The 14259-nt window shown below is 35.1% G+C and overlaps 1 protein-coding gene across 1 annotated transcript in view; it reads right to left on the bottom strand.

Moving 5' to 3' along the window:
* Positions 1-1474: 1474 nt before the first annotated feature.
* Positions 1475-14259, bottom strand: part of lrp1ba (low density lipoprotein receptor-related protein 1Ba) — a 491547-nt gene continuing 478762 nt past the window's right edge. Inside the window, exons 87-92 of the mRNA XM_088930252.1 lie at positions 12621-12734; positions 11097-11173; positions 10418-10508; positions 10155-10305; positions 8232-8303; positions 1475-3398 (exon numbers count right to left, since the gene is read on the bottom strand). Coding sequence (XP_088786378.1) covers positions 3258-3398; positions 8232-8303; positions 10155-10305; positions 10418-10508; positions 11097-11173; positions 12621-12734 — 646 coding nt within the window. The 3' untranslated portion in view covers positions 1475-3257. The remainder of the gene's footprint in view (positions 3399-8231; positions 8304-10154; positions 10306-10417; positions 10509-11096; positions 11174-12620; positions 12735-14259) is intronic.

The following is a 14259-nucleotide window of genomic DNA, read 5'->3' as shown; positions in this document are numbered from 1 at the left end:
GATATTTCATTTTCTCTGTATAAAACTTCATGAACAATTTTCTTTAGATATTTAATTCCAAAACCTGGTGTACCGTTTTAGCATTTTTTTCTTTATCTGAATTCTGACGTGTTGTGTATACTCAGTGATAGGAATGCTACATCATCACAGCACAAGTAACACCTTCCCTAGTGAGGGAGCTGTAAATCTATTGTCCTGGATGGTTATTAGATTTGTGTTGAATCTCCAGTCTCCAGCTGTGCATCTCTTGGCTATAAAGGTTTATTTTTTGAGTGCAATGAAAAGGCGTGTTGTCATCCTATCTTCTGTGTAAAAAATGGTTGTCTGTTTTTTTAAAGCAATTTACCATTTACTTTAGTATATAATTAACTTAAAGTGAAAATGCACCTGGTCAAGATGCAGTAACATATTGTAAATATACTGTACAATATACTGTAAATAATGTGTAAAACTCATTATTGCCACCCTATATATGCATATGATACGCTAATTCTTCGCTAATTAATACGGTAATTAATTCTTCTTAGGCTCCATGGCCGAAACCTTGTGTTTTCTCTCTTCTCTTTTCAGCATAGAATAAACGATTACTTGTTCCTTTGCAGCCTACGCATGCTGACACCGCTACCCACCTGAACATATAACAGTTTACGTTAATATCTTGGAAAAGAAAATGTTAATTCCAACATATCCAGGGCTTAAAACACCATAGAGCATGTAAATTAAGTTTAAAATAATACTTGATGTATTTGGATTTGCAGGTTAATTTTTAGCATGTATGGTGTTTTTAAAATTCTTTCACAGTACTCAGTTATTTTAAGCACTTTGAAGCAATGCCAACGGTATGCTTAAACATGCCTTCATGTACTGTAAGTATATGTGCATTTGTTAAAAAATGTTTTCTGTTTTCCGTTTCTTAAGAAATCAATATTTTTTCACAAGAAGGCAGTTAACATGATCACTTCTGTAAGTCAAAAAACAGTCAGACCATAGTTTCAAGACATCTGAATAAAATCCAGAATGCTTAAATGTAAATATTTATCAATCACTTCATTTAAATACATAAGTATGAACAATATCATGTTTATAAAGTATTCCAGCAGTTCATTTTCACAAACGTGGAAAACAAGTATAATGTCTAAAACAAAATATTTTGTATAAATACTTTACCTTAAGTGTGTAGAGACACAGAGAACAAGCAGAATTACACTAATAGCATAGGAATTTAATTCAGTGAAGGCCACTGGAAGGTAATAGAAAATTGGCACATCCTTTATAAAACCAGAAGTCTCTCACCCTCTTAGGTTATAATGATACAGGGGTACAAGACTGACTGTTCCACTGCATATAGTACAAATATTTCAAATGAACAATTAACATAAAAAGCCCTTTTCATTTACGACTGACTGCCGTTTGTTTTATAGTATGAAAAGAGAGACATATACTTGACTAGAAGAACAATTAAAGTTATTTGAAATGACAATGCATTTACTGTTTTATTGATGATTTTGGGGACATTAATTGACTTTTCTCCTATCTCTCTATAGACATATATATATAAGTGCTGCCCCCTTGTGTTGTGAAAAGCAGAACTCGCTAATGAAGGGAAAAATAGAAGACAAAACAGGCTGCTTAACAAATAAAAACACAACGGAACAAATTAGATATGTAAATCCCACATTGTAATATTTAGTACATTTGCAGAATGGCATAATCAGACAATTATATTTTGTACTCTGTAGTTTCTATAAAAAAGAAGATACAAAGGTTTAAATTTGGCCTGCTACTTGCTTACAGTTCATACATGGGTCCCCAAAGCATACAGGGACACAAAATCATAATTAGCAATCTAAACAAAACAAGGTTGTTTTAAAAAGTAGTTTCTGTGTTTGGCCTATATATATAGGTGCACAGTATGTAGGTAAAACAGCAGTTACTGCAGATCAAATATGATTGGAATGCCTTTCTGGATAAGACTTACAAGCTCCTTTGTGTCCAATAGCAACACAACACCTGGATTTGTGGTCTTTCAATAAACTAGCAAAGGATCCTATATTTAGATTTAGTTTAAACTTAACCATTTATGTACAGTCTGTAATCGAATCTATCTAAACGATCCAAATATCAGAGAATAGTTCATTGCCATTGCAGCCTTTTAGAAAAGCATGTATGCTTATGAAACTAACATGTTAATAAAGATTATTTTTTCTCCCCCAATTTGCTTAGCCTTGTAACAATTTTGCTAGAAATAAGGAGTTATACTGGGGCTGGCTATCCAATAGTCTGTCTGAAAAATTAACAAGGGATTTTATCACTCCAAAGCATCCCTCATGTTTGTAAACTTCACAGTATAGTTTTATACTGTAAATTGTGTGAGGGGCAGCTGTATGATATTCAGATATCAAAGTGTTTTGAAATCCAAGTATTGATTAATGACACCAGAATGAAATTAAACAGGCATTGATATGGGTATACTGTATATATTAAAAAATATGTAATGTGCCTGAAAGGAAGTATTAACAAGAATGTATACACATGAACAATCTGCTATTTACTGTAGTTTTCATAAATAAAGAGGGGAAAAAAGCTGCCACAAACCTGGATAGTATTATGTTTTCATAAAAGTTATATTTTCTGAAAAATAAAAATGTAGTTACAAACAAACAATAGAAGAAAACACAATCAGGAAACCATATACATTATTTGAGTGGTGACTGCCATAACATCACAGAAAAAAAAACTCCAAAAAGCAAAATTCCATCATAAAGTTTATCCTTGCTGGAAGTGAAGAAACAAAGTGACAAAGGCAACCAAAATGCACATAATGTAGAAAAGTATAAACTAAAAGGAAACTCTTGATGAACGTATTATGCTTGGGCTTAATAAGGCTAAATAAAAAGGATGTCTTTTTACATTTAAGACATGGCTTGTTATTGATATACTGAAAAAGCAACATATATTTCAAAATAATATATATATTACACCATCCTGACGTCTCATCAATTAATTGTGTTAATGGTGTTTGCAAATCAGCAGCTTTGTTTTATATTATATAGTGCAGTTTGATATTATTCATAAAAAACGTACAAATGGTTAATTCAATAGTTTTCAGCACGAAAATGAAACAAAGGGGTAATGCTGATGGAAAAGAAACAGAAAAGATTATCAGAACCTGATAAGAACATAGAAAAATTTTTTTCCTCTTTTAGTTTTTTTTTACATTTCTACAGATTGTATAAAAGAAGGGGGGTGAGATCAGGCTATGCTGCTGTTTCCCGTATAGCGCCCTCTAGCTTCTTTGGGAGGAGCTCTCTTCTCTCGTCGATGCTGAGCACTGGTTTCCGACAGTTTGGCCCATCAAGGTACAGATTTGAGTACATTGGGTTGGAGTAGTTCATAGGCTGCAACAGCACAATTCCCAGGTTAGCGCAAAACAAAAAAAGATTTCCAAAATGTTAAATGAATTAAGAGAATTAACATTCTTATGAAATGTTTAACATTACATTTTTGGTAACATCAACTCATGCACACAAAATAAATACTTTATTACAATTCATCGCCAGTATTTTTACAAGATGTGAGAAGAACTTCATCATCCCCAAAGGTAATCACACACCCTCTAAACAAGCAGAGGTTACTATAGTACAGGCTCAATGAGTGATCAGAGCTGTTATTTATGACACTGGAAATGATTGCTGATTAATAAAGCTTCTCAAAAGCAATTCTCTTTGTCTGTGATGTTTGTTCATGTGCTTCTAAAAATGTATGACAAGCACAGAGAAAATACTGTTATGCAGTTTTAAGAAAATACATTTCTAGCCGTGTCTAATATTCCTGCAGGTGCACTGCATGATGGTCTCCTCTCCACACCGGCTGGACAAATTGGTGAATCAGGGCACAGCAGTGAAATCGAATCCTGCACTGTATTACTAGCACAATGTCCTACCAAATAAGCCACTTCCTCACATTAACTTTTACTACAGGTTTGTACATGTTACCCTGACACGATGAAAATTGCATCTGTAACCCATACTGCCTTTACTCTTCCTCATTGCATTGGCCAAATATGAAATCACAAAGTCCATGTGAGATTCACACATACAGTATGATGGTCACTGATGCCCACTCAGTGCTATAGTAGCTCACTCTCTGAGCTTCCAAAGGACAATTCCCTAAAACACAGAGTAAAGGATCAACTCTCAAACTCAACAATAAAATTGAAAGATTCAGTTACAGACAGTCTCCTATTCATACCTAAAAATTGAAATATTTCCTTCAATACCCACCCCAGTGTTAGACAAATGCTGATAAAATCTCTCAAAAGTCTCTCCTTAGCGATCAGTCACTTGCAATGTCCAATCACTATTGCTTTACAACAGCTAACGGTTTTAAATCTCAACTAACACACTTCATTACCTCTGTGGTATTATAAATTGCAAGGCTTTGATTTATAGATAATATAAGTCTCCCAGCTGCTTTCAAGAGATTGAATGCAGATTGAACTTGGGGCAACATTCATTACCTGTCTTTTGGTATACTAGGTGTAGGCAGTGCCTACTCATTCCTCATAAAAAGAAGTTAATTTTGTTTTTAATTAGAGCATTTTCAAAAAAATATTATACACTGCAGATGTCATGCATTTTGCCACAAGTCTAATCAGGTAAAGCAGACTGCCAAGGGACAAACAAGGATCAAGCATTCAGAAACACTGTGACATTCTGTTAGACCACATGTAAATAAACACAGGGCAACCACAAAACATGCCAGAGAACCTCAAACTATGCTCACTGTACTCTTAATATGTCTCAGTTGCACCATTAGCACAATGTTTTAGTAGAACATATTTTCTATAATAAGTGTAATGCTCGAGTTATGTACTGAGAGATATGTACTGCCCCTTGGTTAATAGGAACTGCAGTAAATTATTTTACTTACACAAGCTTTGACTAAGAAAAAAAATAATTCACTGATGTAGAAACTACATTACAATTCATTATTCTACTGAACATATTTACAAGTACTTTGTTTGGAAGTAACAGATAATGCATTAATGGAAACGTGTGCCAATCGGAATGGAGGAATCTTATTAGATTTAATTATAAATTTAATCAGCAATAAAAATACATACTAACTGAACTAACGCATCTAACTTATTGAGTGTCTATAAAAACATATTATATGAAAAAGAATACCTGTTAAATTCACTTATCTTTTAAATATGAAGTCAGCGAATTTCTCTAGAAACTGTCACTCTACCCTTTTTATAAAGGATTTTTACAAATTTATACATTAAAATGCTTCAGCTAATTTTAATATAAAGAACACTGCACTATAAATCTATAAAATTTACACATGCCTACACAAATCTTTGTTTTACAGTGCTGCTTAAAAATATGTGAATCCTTCATCTTTCAGACAAATTATATTAAAAAAAAGATTTCATCTGAACTGCTATATTTAATTAAGATAACCTGAATTATGGACACACATACAAAAATATATCAGGTGGGTAGCTGCGTCAGCATGCGTAGGCTGCAAAGGAACAAGTAATAGGTTTATTCCATGCTGAAAAAAGAAGAAAGAGAACACAACGTTTCGGCCGTGGAGCCTTCTTCAGGTGTGAGAGAGACAGGGCAGTAGGCAAAGGTAAAGTAGCGGGAGAACAAAGGTTGGGAGGGAGGAGGAGTGAGAGGCGGGAGCAGGGGACAGAAAGAGAGGCCAATCAAGAGGTGTGAAGTCAGGATAGGTGCAAAGAGGTGTGAAATGAAACTTCCAATGAATGGAGAAAATTTAAAAGAACAGTAGTCTGTCTTTAAGGGAAGGGAGAATGTGTGATCCTAGCTGCAGAATAATCCTTGACCGCCCTCAACAACCATCCACACTTGGCACTTTCCCTTGCAACAGAACTGGCTGTATCACCTGCAAGTACACAGCCACCACCACACTCATTCAAGGCCCCTCAGGACAATTCCGGATCACCCAGACAGCATCTTGTACCTCCAGCAACCTTATTTACTGTATCTCTTGCAGTAAATGCCCAGCCATCTACATTGGAGAAACAGGAAGGAGACTCGGAGACCGCTTCAGAGAACACGTCAGGGCTGTGAAGATTAAAGATCTCCCCAAGCCCATTGTTTCTCATTTCACCTCTGACGGCCACGACCACTCTAATCTCTCCGTCTGTGTTGTCAAAGACGGTTTTCCGAACTCATACATCAGAAAGACCACCGAAACTAAAATTATTCTGCAGCTAGGATCACACATTCTCCCTTCCCTTAACGACAGACTACTGTTCTTTTAAATTTTCTCCATTCATTGGAAGTTTCATTTCACACCTCTTTGCACCCATTCTGACTTCACACCTCTTGATTAGCCTCTTTTTCTGTCCCCTGCTCCTGCCTCTCACTCCTCCTCCCTCCCAACCTTTGTTCTCCCGCTACTTTACCTTTGCCTACTGCCCTGTCTCTCTCACACCTGAAGAAGGCTCCACGGCCGAAACGTTGTGTTCTCTTTCTTCTTTTTTCAGCATGGAATAAACCTATTACTTGTTCCTTTACAAAAATATATATAGTTTAATTATTAAATATATAGTTTAATTATTAAATAAAACATTTATTTAACACTCAATGATCCCTGCGTGCAATTCAATAAGCAGTGGCACATCCTTTAGAAGCTACTGTATGATAGCAACCAAATATTTCCTATAGTTACTAATTCATCCTTCACATCCGCATTCAAGATGTTTTGCCCATTCTTCCTTACAATACTGCTTCAGCTGCCCGATTTGTTTGTTGTCTTGGATGAACACCCCCCTTCTGGTCTTGCCACAACATTCTTGGTTTGAGATCTAGACTTTGACGTGGCCATTTCAAAATACAAATTTCCTTCCTCTTAAACCCATTCTTTAGTAGATTTGCTAGAATATTTAGGGTCATTGTCATGCTGGAGGACCCTTCTTTCAGCTAAGCTTCAATTCATGGACAGAGGGACATTCTCCTCCAGAATATTTTGGTCTGAACTTGTAGTTCCCTCAATGATAGTGAGTCATCCAGGTCAATGGGCCCCAAACCATTGGCAGTCTCCTGCCACCACGCTTGGCAGTGGGGATGAGGTCATTGTGGTGGTAGGTTTTTGCCAAACATTGCATTTTTTCCTGTGGCCAAAAAGATTAGACAGATCCGTCCAGAGAACATTTTTCCAAAAATCTACAGGATCATCCAGATTTTTTTGCAAACTTAAGATGAGCAGGGATCCTCTCAGCTTGCGTCATGTTGTTGAGGTTTGAACGTTGACGTCAGCTGCAGCAGGAGAGGCCTGGAGATCCTTAAATGTGGTCCTGTGGTCTTTTAGACATCCTGTAGGAGCTTTCTTGCGACTGTTTTGAAGGACATCAATATCTAGGTAGAGTCACCTTGGTCTTATATTTTCTTCATTTGTAGAATATTTGTCTTACAGTAGATTGATCAACTCTGAAACATTTTGTTATGGTTTTATAACCCTCTTAAAACACTCTTCTTGAGGTCTCTTTATATCATGGCATATTGTGTTATACTAACCTACAGTATGTGGTTAAATTGATTAGGTTTCTTACTTTTATACAGTAGAGAGCCACCCAAACATGTCCTGGTGACTGGCACTTTGATGGGTTAATTTGAAACCAAATTATTTTAATACGTGGTATTATACTTACTGTACCTCATTGAATGAGCTTCATTTACTTTTGCATAAGCACTAATTCTTAGCTAGCTATCCTTTTTCTATTACAATAACATAGAATACATTTCTAAACAATACACAGAATTTGTGGATATCAACCCTTTCTTATAGAAAACAAAAGGACTAGTTTTGATTAAACAAGGATTTCATAGTAAAAATGTAACATTTAAAAAACTACAGCAGGGGTTCACAAACTTCCAAGAAACAATTGCTACATACTGTATCTCAGTCTTTTGAGACATGCAAGGTAAGGGGAAGATTTTAGTACTCTTCCTTTGTTTTCTTAATTTCTTTAATAATGATTGTCTTTAACATTGATTAATTCACTCATCTGATATACAGTAAGCCTGACGCTTATAGATAATCATCATCTGTACACTAATAACTTGGCAAATTTTTCAATCCATGCCTATAGATAATCGAGCATAACCGTACATACAGTAAAAACAACCCATACTAGTGGCACAACTGAGAAATTCAGAAAGATACTCTGTTTGAAAGGAATTAGTTGAATTCACCTGTCCGGGGATTATCTCCTTCGGGACAGTGTGGACAGGAAGGCTTCGGGGACTGGACCTCACACACCAGCCCTAAAACACACAGGGACTCACCTGTTACCACAAACAGCCCTGTACCTGCTGTATGTCAAACACACCCAGATGTTGTAAAATATGTTGAAAGACCACAAAAGCACTACAATCTTCAGAGTGATGAAACAAAGAAACAACTGTGTATGTTGTATTTATTTTATATATTTTGAATATGTTATATTTATTTTACATATTCCATTTGATGATGTTCAGTCTCAAGTATTATAAGAAATCGACTCATTTTACAGTTACACATATTTAAGTTTTTAAGCAAGCCATTACAATACTGTTAGAAAATAATTTAATATATGGTATTGCTATCAATTCTAATCAGCTTTAAGATTCTGAATAACTATTTCAAAGTATTCCATTTTTGTAGTAAAGTGATTTTATAAATAAAACATTAAGTACATTGTGCTGTCTTGAAAATAACTATGCAAGCAAATTACATTTTGAAGAAATGCATTCTTCTTTTTTATAAAAAAGGTTCCCAGATGCCAATAAATGATGAGATATTTGGTGTTTTAGCTACATTATGCATTCTACAAATCACTACTTGAAAAGCAGAGCCTTAATAAACAATAATGGTACTTTGGAAGAAAGAAAAAAAAACAACAATCAAAGCTACAAAATAAAAGTTGGCAGGCAAATGTTTTTTTTTGGCCAGTGTAATTTTTTAAGAAGCATTACAAAAAAAAAACAGAGAAAGCATTATTAAGACGGGTAACATCACAAAGTATTAAAAGAAATAGATGCAAGAAGTTAACACAATTCATTCATATATTCCTTCAAGTTTCATGCTGTGTTAGGCCATTGTTTTATGCAACAGTTTGACTGAATAAAGTTTTCATTCTACGCCTTCCTATTTGCTGCTTGAAAGTTAATTTCATATTCAATGCCCCATTTAGGTAACACGGAATACCCACAACAATATTTAAATATCCACTACAATATCTAAATATGCCCCATGACTAATCGTGCAAACTCAGACTTAAAACGTGTATCCGTCTCTTCTCTCAATTTGTTATGCCCTTCAGAAATTTTCCTCTTTTGAAATTAGATACTTGCTGGTTGTGCCTTCAGCTCGTCCTCCTACTTCAGATCAGATTCCACTTACCTTGAGGTTGATTGTGAATTCCAGTTGCCCCACAATAAGCTTGCTGCTAACCATGGGTCACTCTAGTTATTAACTAAATCCACCATCTTGTGTTCTAGCATAAATCCTTCCACGCATACTTTAAAATAGCAAGATACAATGTTCTTCAGGATGGTATATATTACAGTTGTCTTTAATTAACAAAGCATTTACAGGAACTGTATACTTAGATACATACCTTTTTTTCTTTTCAGATTATATTTTTGGGAAATGAATATGATTTTGATGCACCTGTACGGATCAACAATTATAAAAAATGAATTTCCTCTAAAGAAACCCTTATAAAGGGTGTTGTACCAGTTAAAAATGGAGTTGAATTGGAATTGATCTGCCTTTCAAAACTTAGTATACAGAGATAATAGACTTGTAGATCTTAAAATGTGTCTCTACTGCCTATAAGCCATTATCACCAGCACTGGACTGCTATTCTCTGCTGTAAGAGATCTGTTATTTAGCATTTTTTTCTTGAAAGTTTTCACTGTTCCCACAAGCTGAATTCAAATCAAGCACCTTATATTGGTGTGGTTGTCTATATTTCATCTTACACTGTGTTTTTTGCTTCACTGTGTAATTTCAGAATTTGTATTGCATTTGACACATAAGTCACACCACTACACTGCATTCCCATAGCAGAAATGTTTGTCGGGTACTGTAACTATTGAGAAGTCTCAGGAATAACACAATGACTCACTGACCTTGTGAGGGTCGAGAGTGAAGTTTGGACGCAGGAGACCTCCAGCATCTTCGTGATTTTCATGATCCACTTCATACAAGTTGTAAGATGGGTTTCCAATCTCAACGTTAATCCCACCATTTGACATGGGCTGCCTCTGAACTCTTTTCCCCCTTGAATATACAAGAGAAGGTTTACTGGTAGTTTTGAACACAAATAATAAAAAATTATGTTGCATATTTGAGCTTTTTAAACAGAATTAATGTACTGTATACAGATTCTTACCGTTGCCTTCTTTTGCAAATGAGAACACCGGCTACAACTGTGGTTATTAGTATAACCAGAAGGATGAGAGGCACAATGATAGCTATACTTCCTGCAACAGTTAAAAACAAAACACACAGGTACAGTAAAACAATTAGTCATGGAGACATTAGTTTCTTGTGTTTCATTTTTCTTTATTTATAGTTTTTCCTATTTCTTTGAAAACACTGTGGAATGACACTACTGTACACAGATAAATTGAGGAATTGTTTGGCATTTTTTCCCAACATTAACTCAGAACTACTACTGGCTAAATTCCATGCTGGGCTAGTAAAATCTGTCCTGCATAAGTTCCTTCTTAATTCAATTGGTAAAGCAATTCCTCTCTACTCCACATAATCTGCATTCACCATCTCTGAAGTACGCAATCACTACCAACAGCACTTGAAATCTCAAATGTTTTGTCACGAGCCCTGTATTAGAGCAAGGGAAGACAATAAGACTTGATGAGGATGTAAAACCTCAGGCTTAAAATAGGACAACTGCAAACGTTTTACATTATCAGTGTATGTACGTACTGTATATAACAAAGGTTTTAAAGCCTTCTCTCCTTTTTATATAAAAATATTACTTCACAAAATGGAATAATTCAAATTATATCATAAAACAGCAGTTGTGAATGTTGCTCTGAGGTACTTACTCCCACTGGCATTGTCAGACCGGCTGCTTTTGGGAGCTGGCCTCTCACATTGTGTGCCTGACCAGTTGGCTGAACACCTAAAAGAAGGCAATTAAGAGGGTATAATTAATGGGCACCAGCTGTTTTACAGCCTAACCCACTAAGGAGAGCAGTGACATCCTGCTGAAATTTGAAGCATGCATTAATGATAAGATAGCTAACTGTTACGAAAAGGAAGACACAGTGGTGGGTTTGTATTAGCCCTGTAACCCATACAGAATGCTTCAACACAATGCTGAGATAAACATTTACAATGCACATTGAAGCCAGAGTAAATTACATCATGCATCTTCAGTCCTAACACTTACACAATACAGGTGTCATCAGATTTTGTTTGGTAACAGTCCAGAAACAATAAAACACTACCCTAATTAGGACTGTGGAAGGTGAGTTATTCTCTCTGTTCAAAACTGGCATGACAGAAAAGCATGAATCAAGACAACAGCAACTGGATGTTGATTAAATTAAAGTAAGTAAACTCAATAGAATAGGAAATGGATCCAGTTATTGGTATTTAAATGAATTACAACTGTAAAGTGGAAACAGCCCTGAAATATTGATGTGTAGAACAGTAGAGTAACAATGCTGTTTCACTGAAAAGGCCTCAACCAGGATTGTTTAGTTTGGATAAAATATTCAAAGTTGAGTGCCTTAAGGCACAGCTTCATGTTGGACAACTTTCCCTTCCAACATAACAAGACAACAATAATTACAAGTGAGTTAAGAACACCTATATAATAAAATTTCTGATACATATTTTAGAAATGTAAGTTAATTGGTAATTAAAATGTTAAATTAATTCAAATTTGTTTTCTTCCAAGGATACTGAAATATATACATATCATATTGTCAAACATGTTTTAATTTTTTATATATTTTCTGCATTTAAAAAATAACTTTTTACAATTAGATTCCTAACAAATGCTAAAAATCAGTCTGTGAGAGGATGCAGGATGTGCCCCACTATTTTCAATTAAATCAACATTCAACTTTTGTCCTATAATTTAAGTAAAATGAATATACAGTACAATGCCTATGTTCTGCATTTAAGATGTAGTCCCGTCTAATAATGCTAAAAATGTAGAGAACACTGAGTGTACAAAACAGTGGCAGGTGAAGAGGCAGTGCTGTGGGTATGCAAGATCAGGTGATAAGATATGCTGCCTGCTTTAGTTAATAAAGTGTAATTACATGTACTTTACTGCAGTGCAATTTTATATCATGCAAAGAAAAGTGACCAGAAAAAAAGCTGGAATCACACGTTATAAACACTCATAAACACACACACAGACCACGGCAACATCATCATTCATACCACAAACCCACAATTGCAGATATCCAGAGTTTAATGAGATGCTGATGTGTTTCAGCTTCAGATATGTGAAGAGTAAATGGAGGAGCGCCTGCGTCACCGCAGAAGTGAAGCAATGTTGACAATGTTTTGATGAAACGGTGAGTGTGTTTTAGTTTAAGGCTGTAACCTACTTGCATCTGGGTTCGTTAAACGCAGTTAATGTGCAAATCCCCTCATTCTGACAGTAGTAATCACAAGGGTTCACTTTCTCATCACAGCGCTGACTTTTGAACCCTGCTGTGCAGCTGCAGAAGTTCAGTAAAATGTGACTAGTCAGAATACAATACAATTTAATACACATGCCTTTGTTTCTGTCTTTAAACAAATGCATAAATTTGAAAATTAGTTTTAAAAAATGAACGCATTTTTGGAAGGAGGACACAGAATGCAAAGAACAACATAGCTGTATATAATGCAATTATAATCACACTTTAAACAGGCAAAACAGGTCAATTAAAACACAAATATATTTACAGATCTTCAGATTGTGAAGTATTTTTCTTCTCTAGGGGATTGCTAAAATGAATTTCTTATCTGGTTGGCAGAAAATACCTATTGCATTCAATTAGAGGCACATTAAACCTGCTCATTTGAAAGGCTGTTGTTCAACACTTTACTATTTGAGGTAGGACTAGTGGACAAATTATAAAGCAGACTCTTTTCTGTCTTGAGAAATACCACTATTTCTTAAATTTGTAAACTCAAAAAAATGATCCTGCCCAACATCATTTCAATCCTGAAAAATCTGTAAAACACAAGTTCTTGCAGGCAACAATTTCAGGCTCTGAATATTCACCATACAAGAACAGCTTGATTGCTCTTCCTCTGTGTGACCACTCTGAAGCCTGCATGTAATGTTCAGTGATGGGTCTTCCTTCTGGAGCAGCTGGTAAGCATGATGCCCAGATGAGCCATGATAAGAGTGACTACTGAATGTGATGACATTTACCAAGCTCTGGATCAATCAGCGTCAACTTAGTTTTTATTGACTTTCTTATACCATTTCGTTTTTAAGACCTCATCATTTTTCATATCAATTTCTTTGCATGCTAAAAGCTGTCTAGCCACCAAATGTATTGTTGGCCTTGTATTTTTTATATACTTGCCAAAGTGTTTTTGGTATATGGAATTTATGGAATGCAAAAACCATTTCAATTTTACTCTGCAAGTAAATAATTACTAAAAACAAGTTGCAAAGTGCCAAACGATTTTTGGGATGTTAATTAAAAGATGCCCTTGACAAAAAGTGTAGTGTATTAGACATTGTCTAAAAAAACATGATGGAGACTTCTTTGAAACTTTATTTTTTAGGTGAAATGTTGCATGTAAAAATAAATCAGGTTCAGCAAAAAGCATTTCTGTGTCTGCCTTCAACAATTTAATAAATGATTCAGGATAAAGAGGAAGAATGGAGAACAGAGCAGCTCCTATGACAGAGAACTGGTAATATGACAGGTCATCCTCTTTGACAAAGTAGAGCATTTTTAAAGGAAAAAATAGTCTGTAAACTTTAAGCTTCCATTTTCAGTATTATATAAGATAAAAAGGTATAAGAAAATGTCTTTCTCATAATATCACATTTTAATATATATACAGTATATTCTGATTCAGAAAAAGTAGAGACTTAAAATTTTCTTATGTAAGATACAGTCTAAATGTTTCAGATTCAACATAACTTTGTAAGTCTGTTAACCAAAGCAGAGATCAGTCATCGAGATGGCTCCTATGACATTTTTTCGTGTTTTTTTTATTTGTTACTTTTGAATAAGG

This window comes from Atractosteus spatula, chromosome 13, assembly GCF_055471065.1.
Source record: "Atractosteus spatula isolate fAtrSpa1 chromosome 13, fAtrSpa1.hap1, whole genome shotgun sequence".
Classification (NCBI taxonomy): Eukaryota; Metazoa; Chordata; class Actinopteri; order Semionotiformes; family Lepisosteidae; genus Atractosteus; species Atractosteus spatula.
The sequence above is the reverse complement of the archived record's forward strand: the minus strand, read 5'-3'. Positions and strand labels throughout refer to the sequence as shown.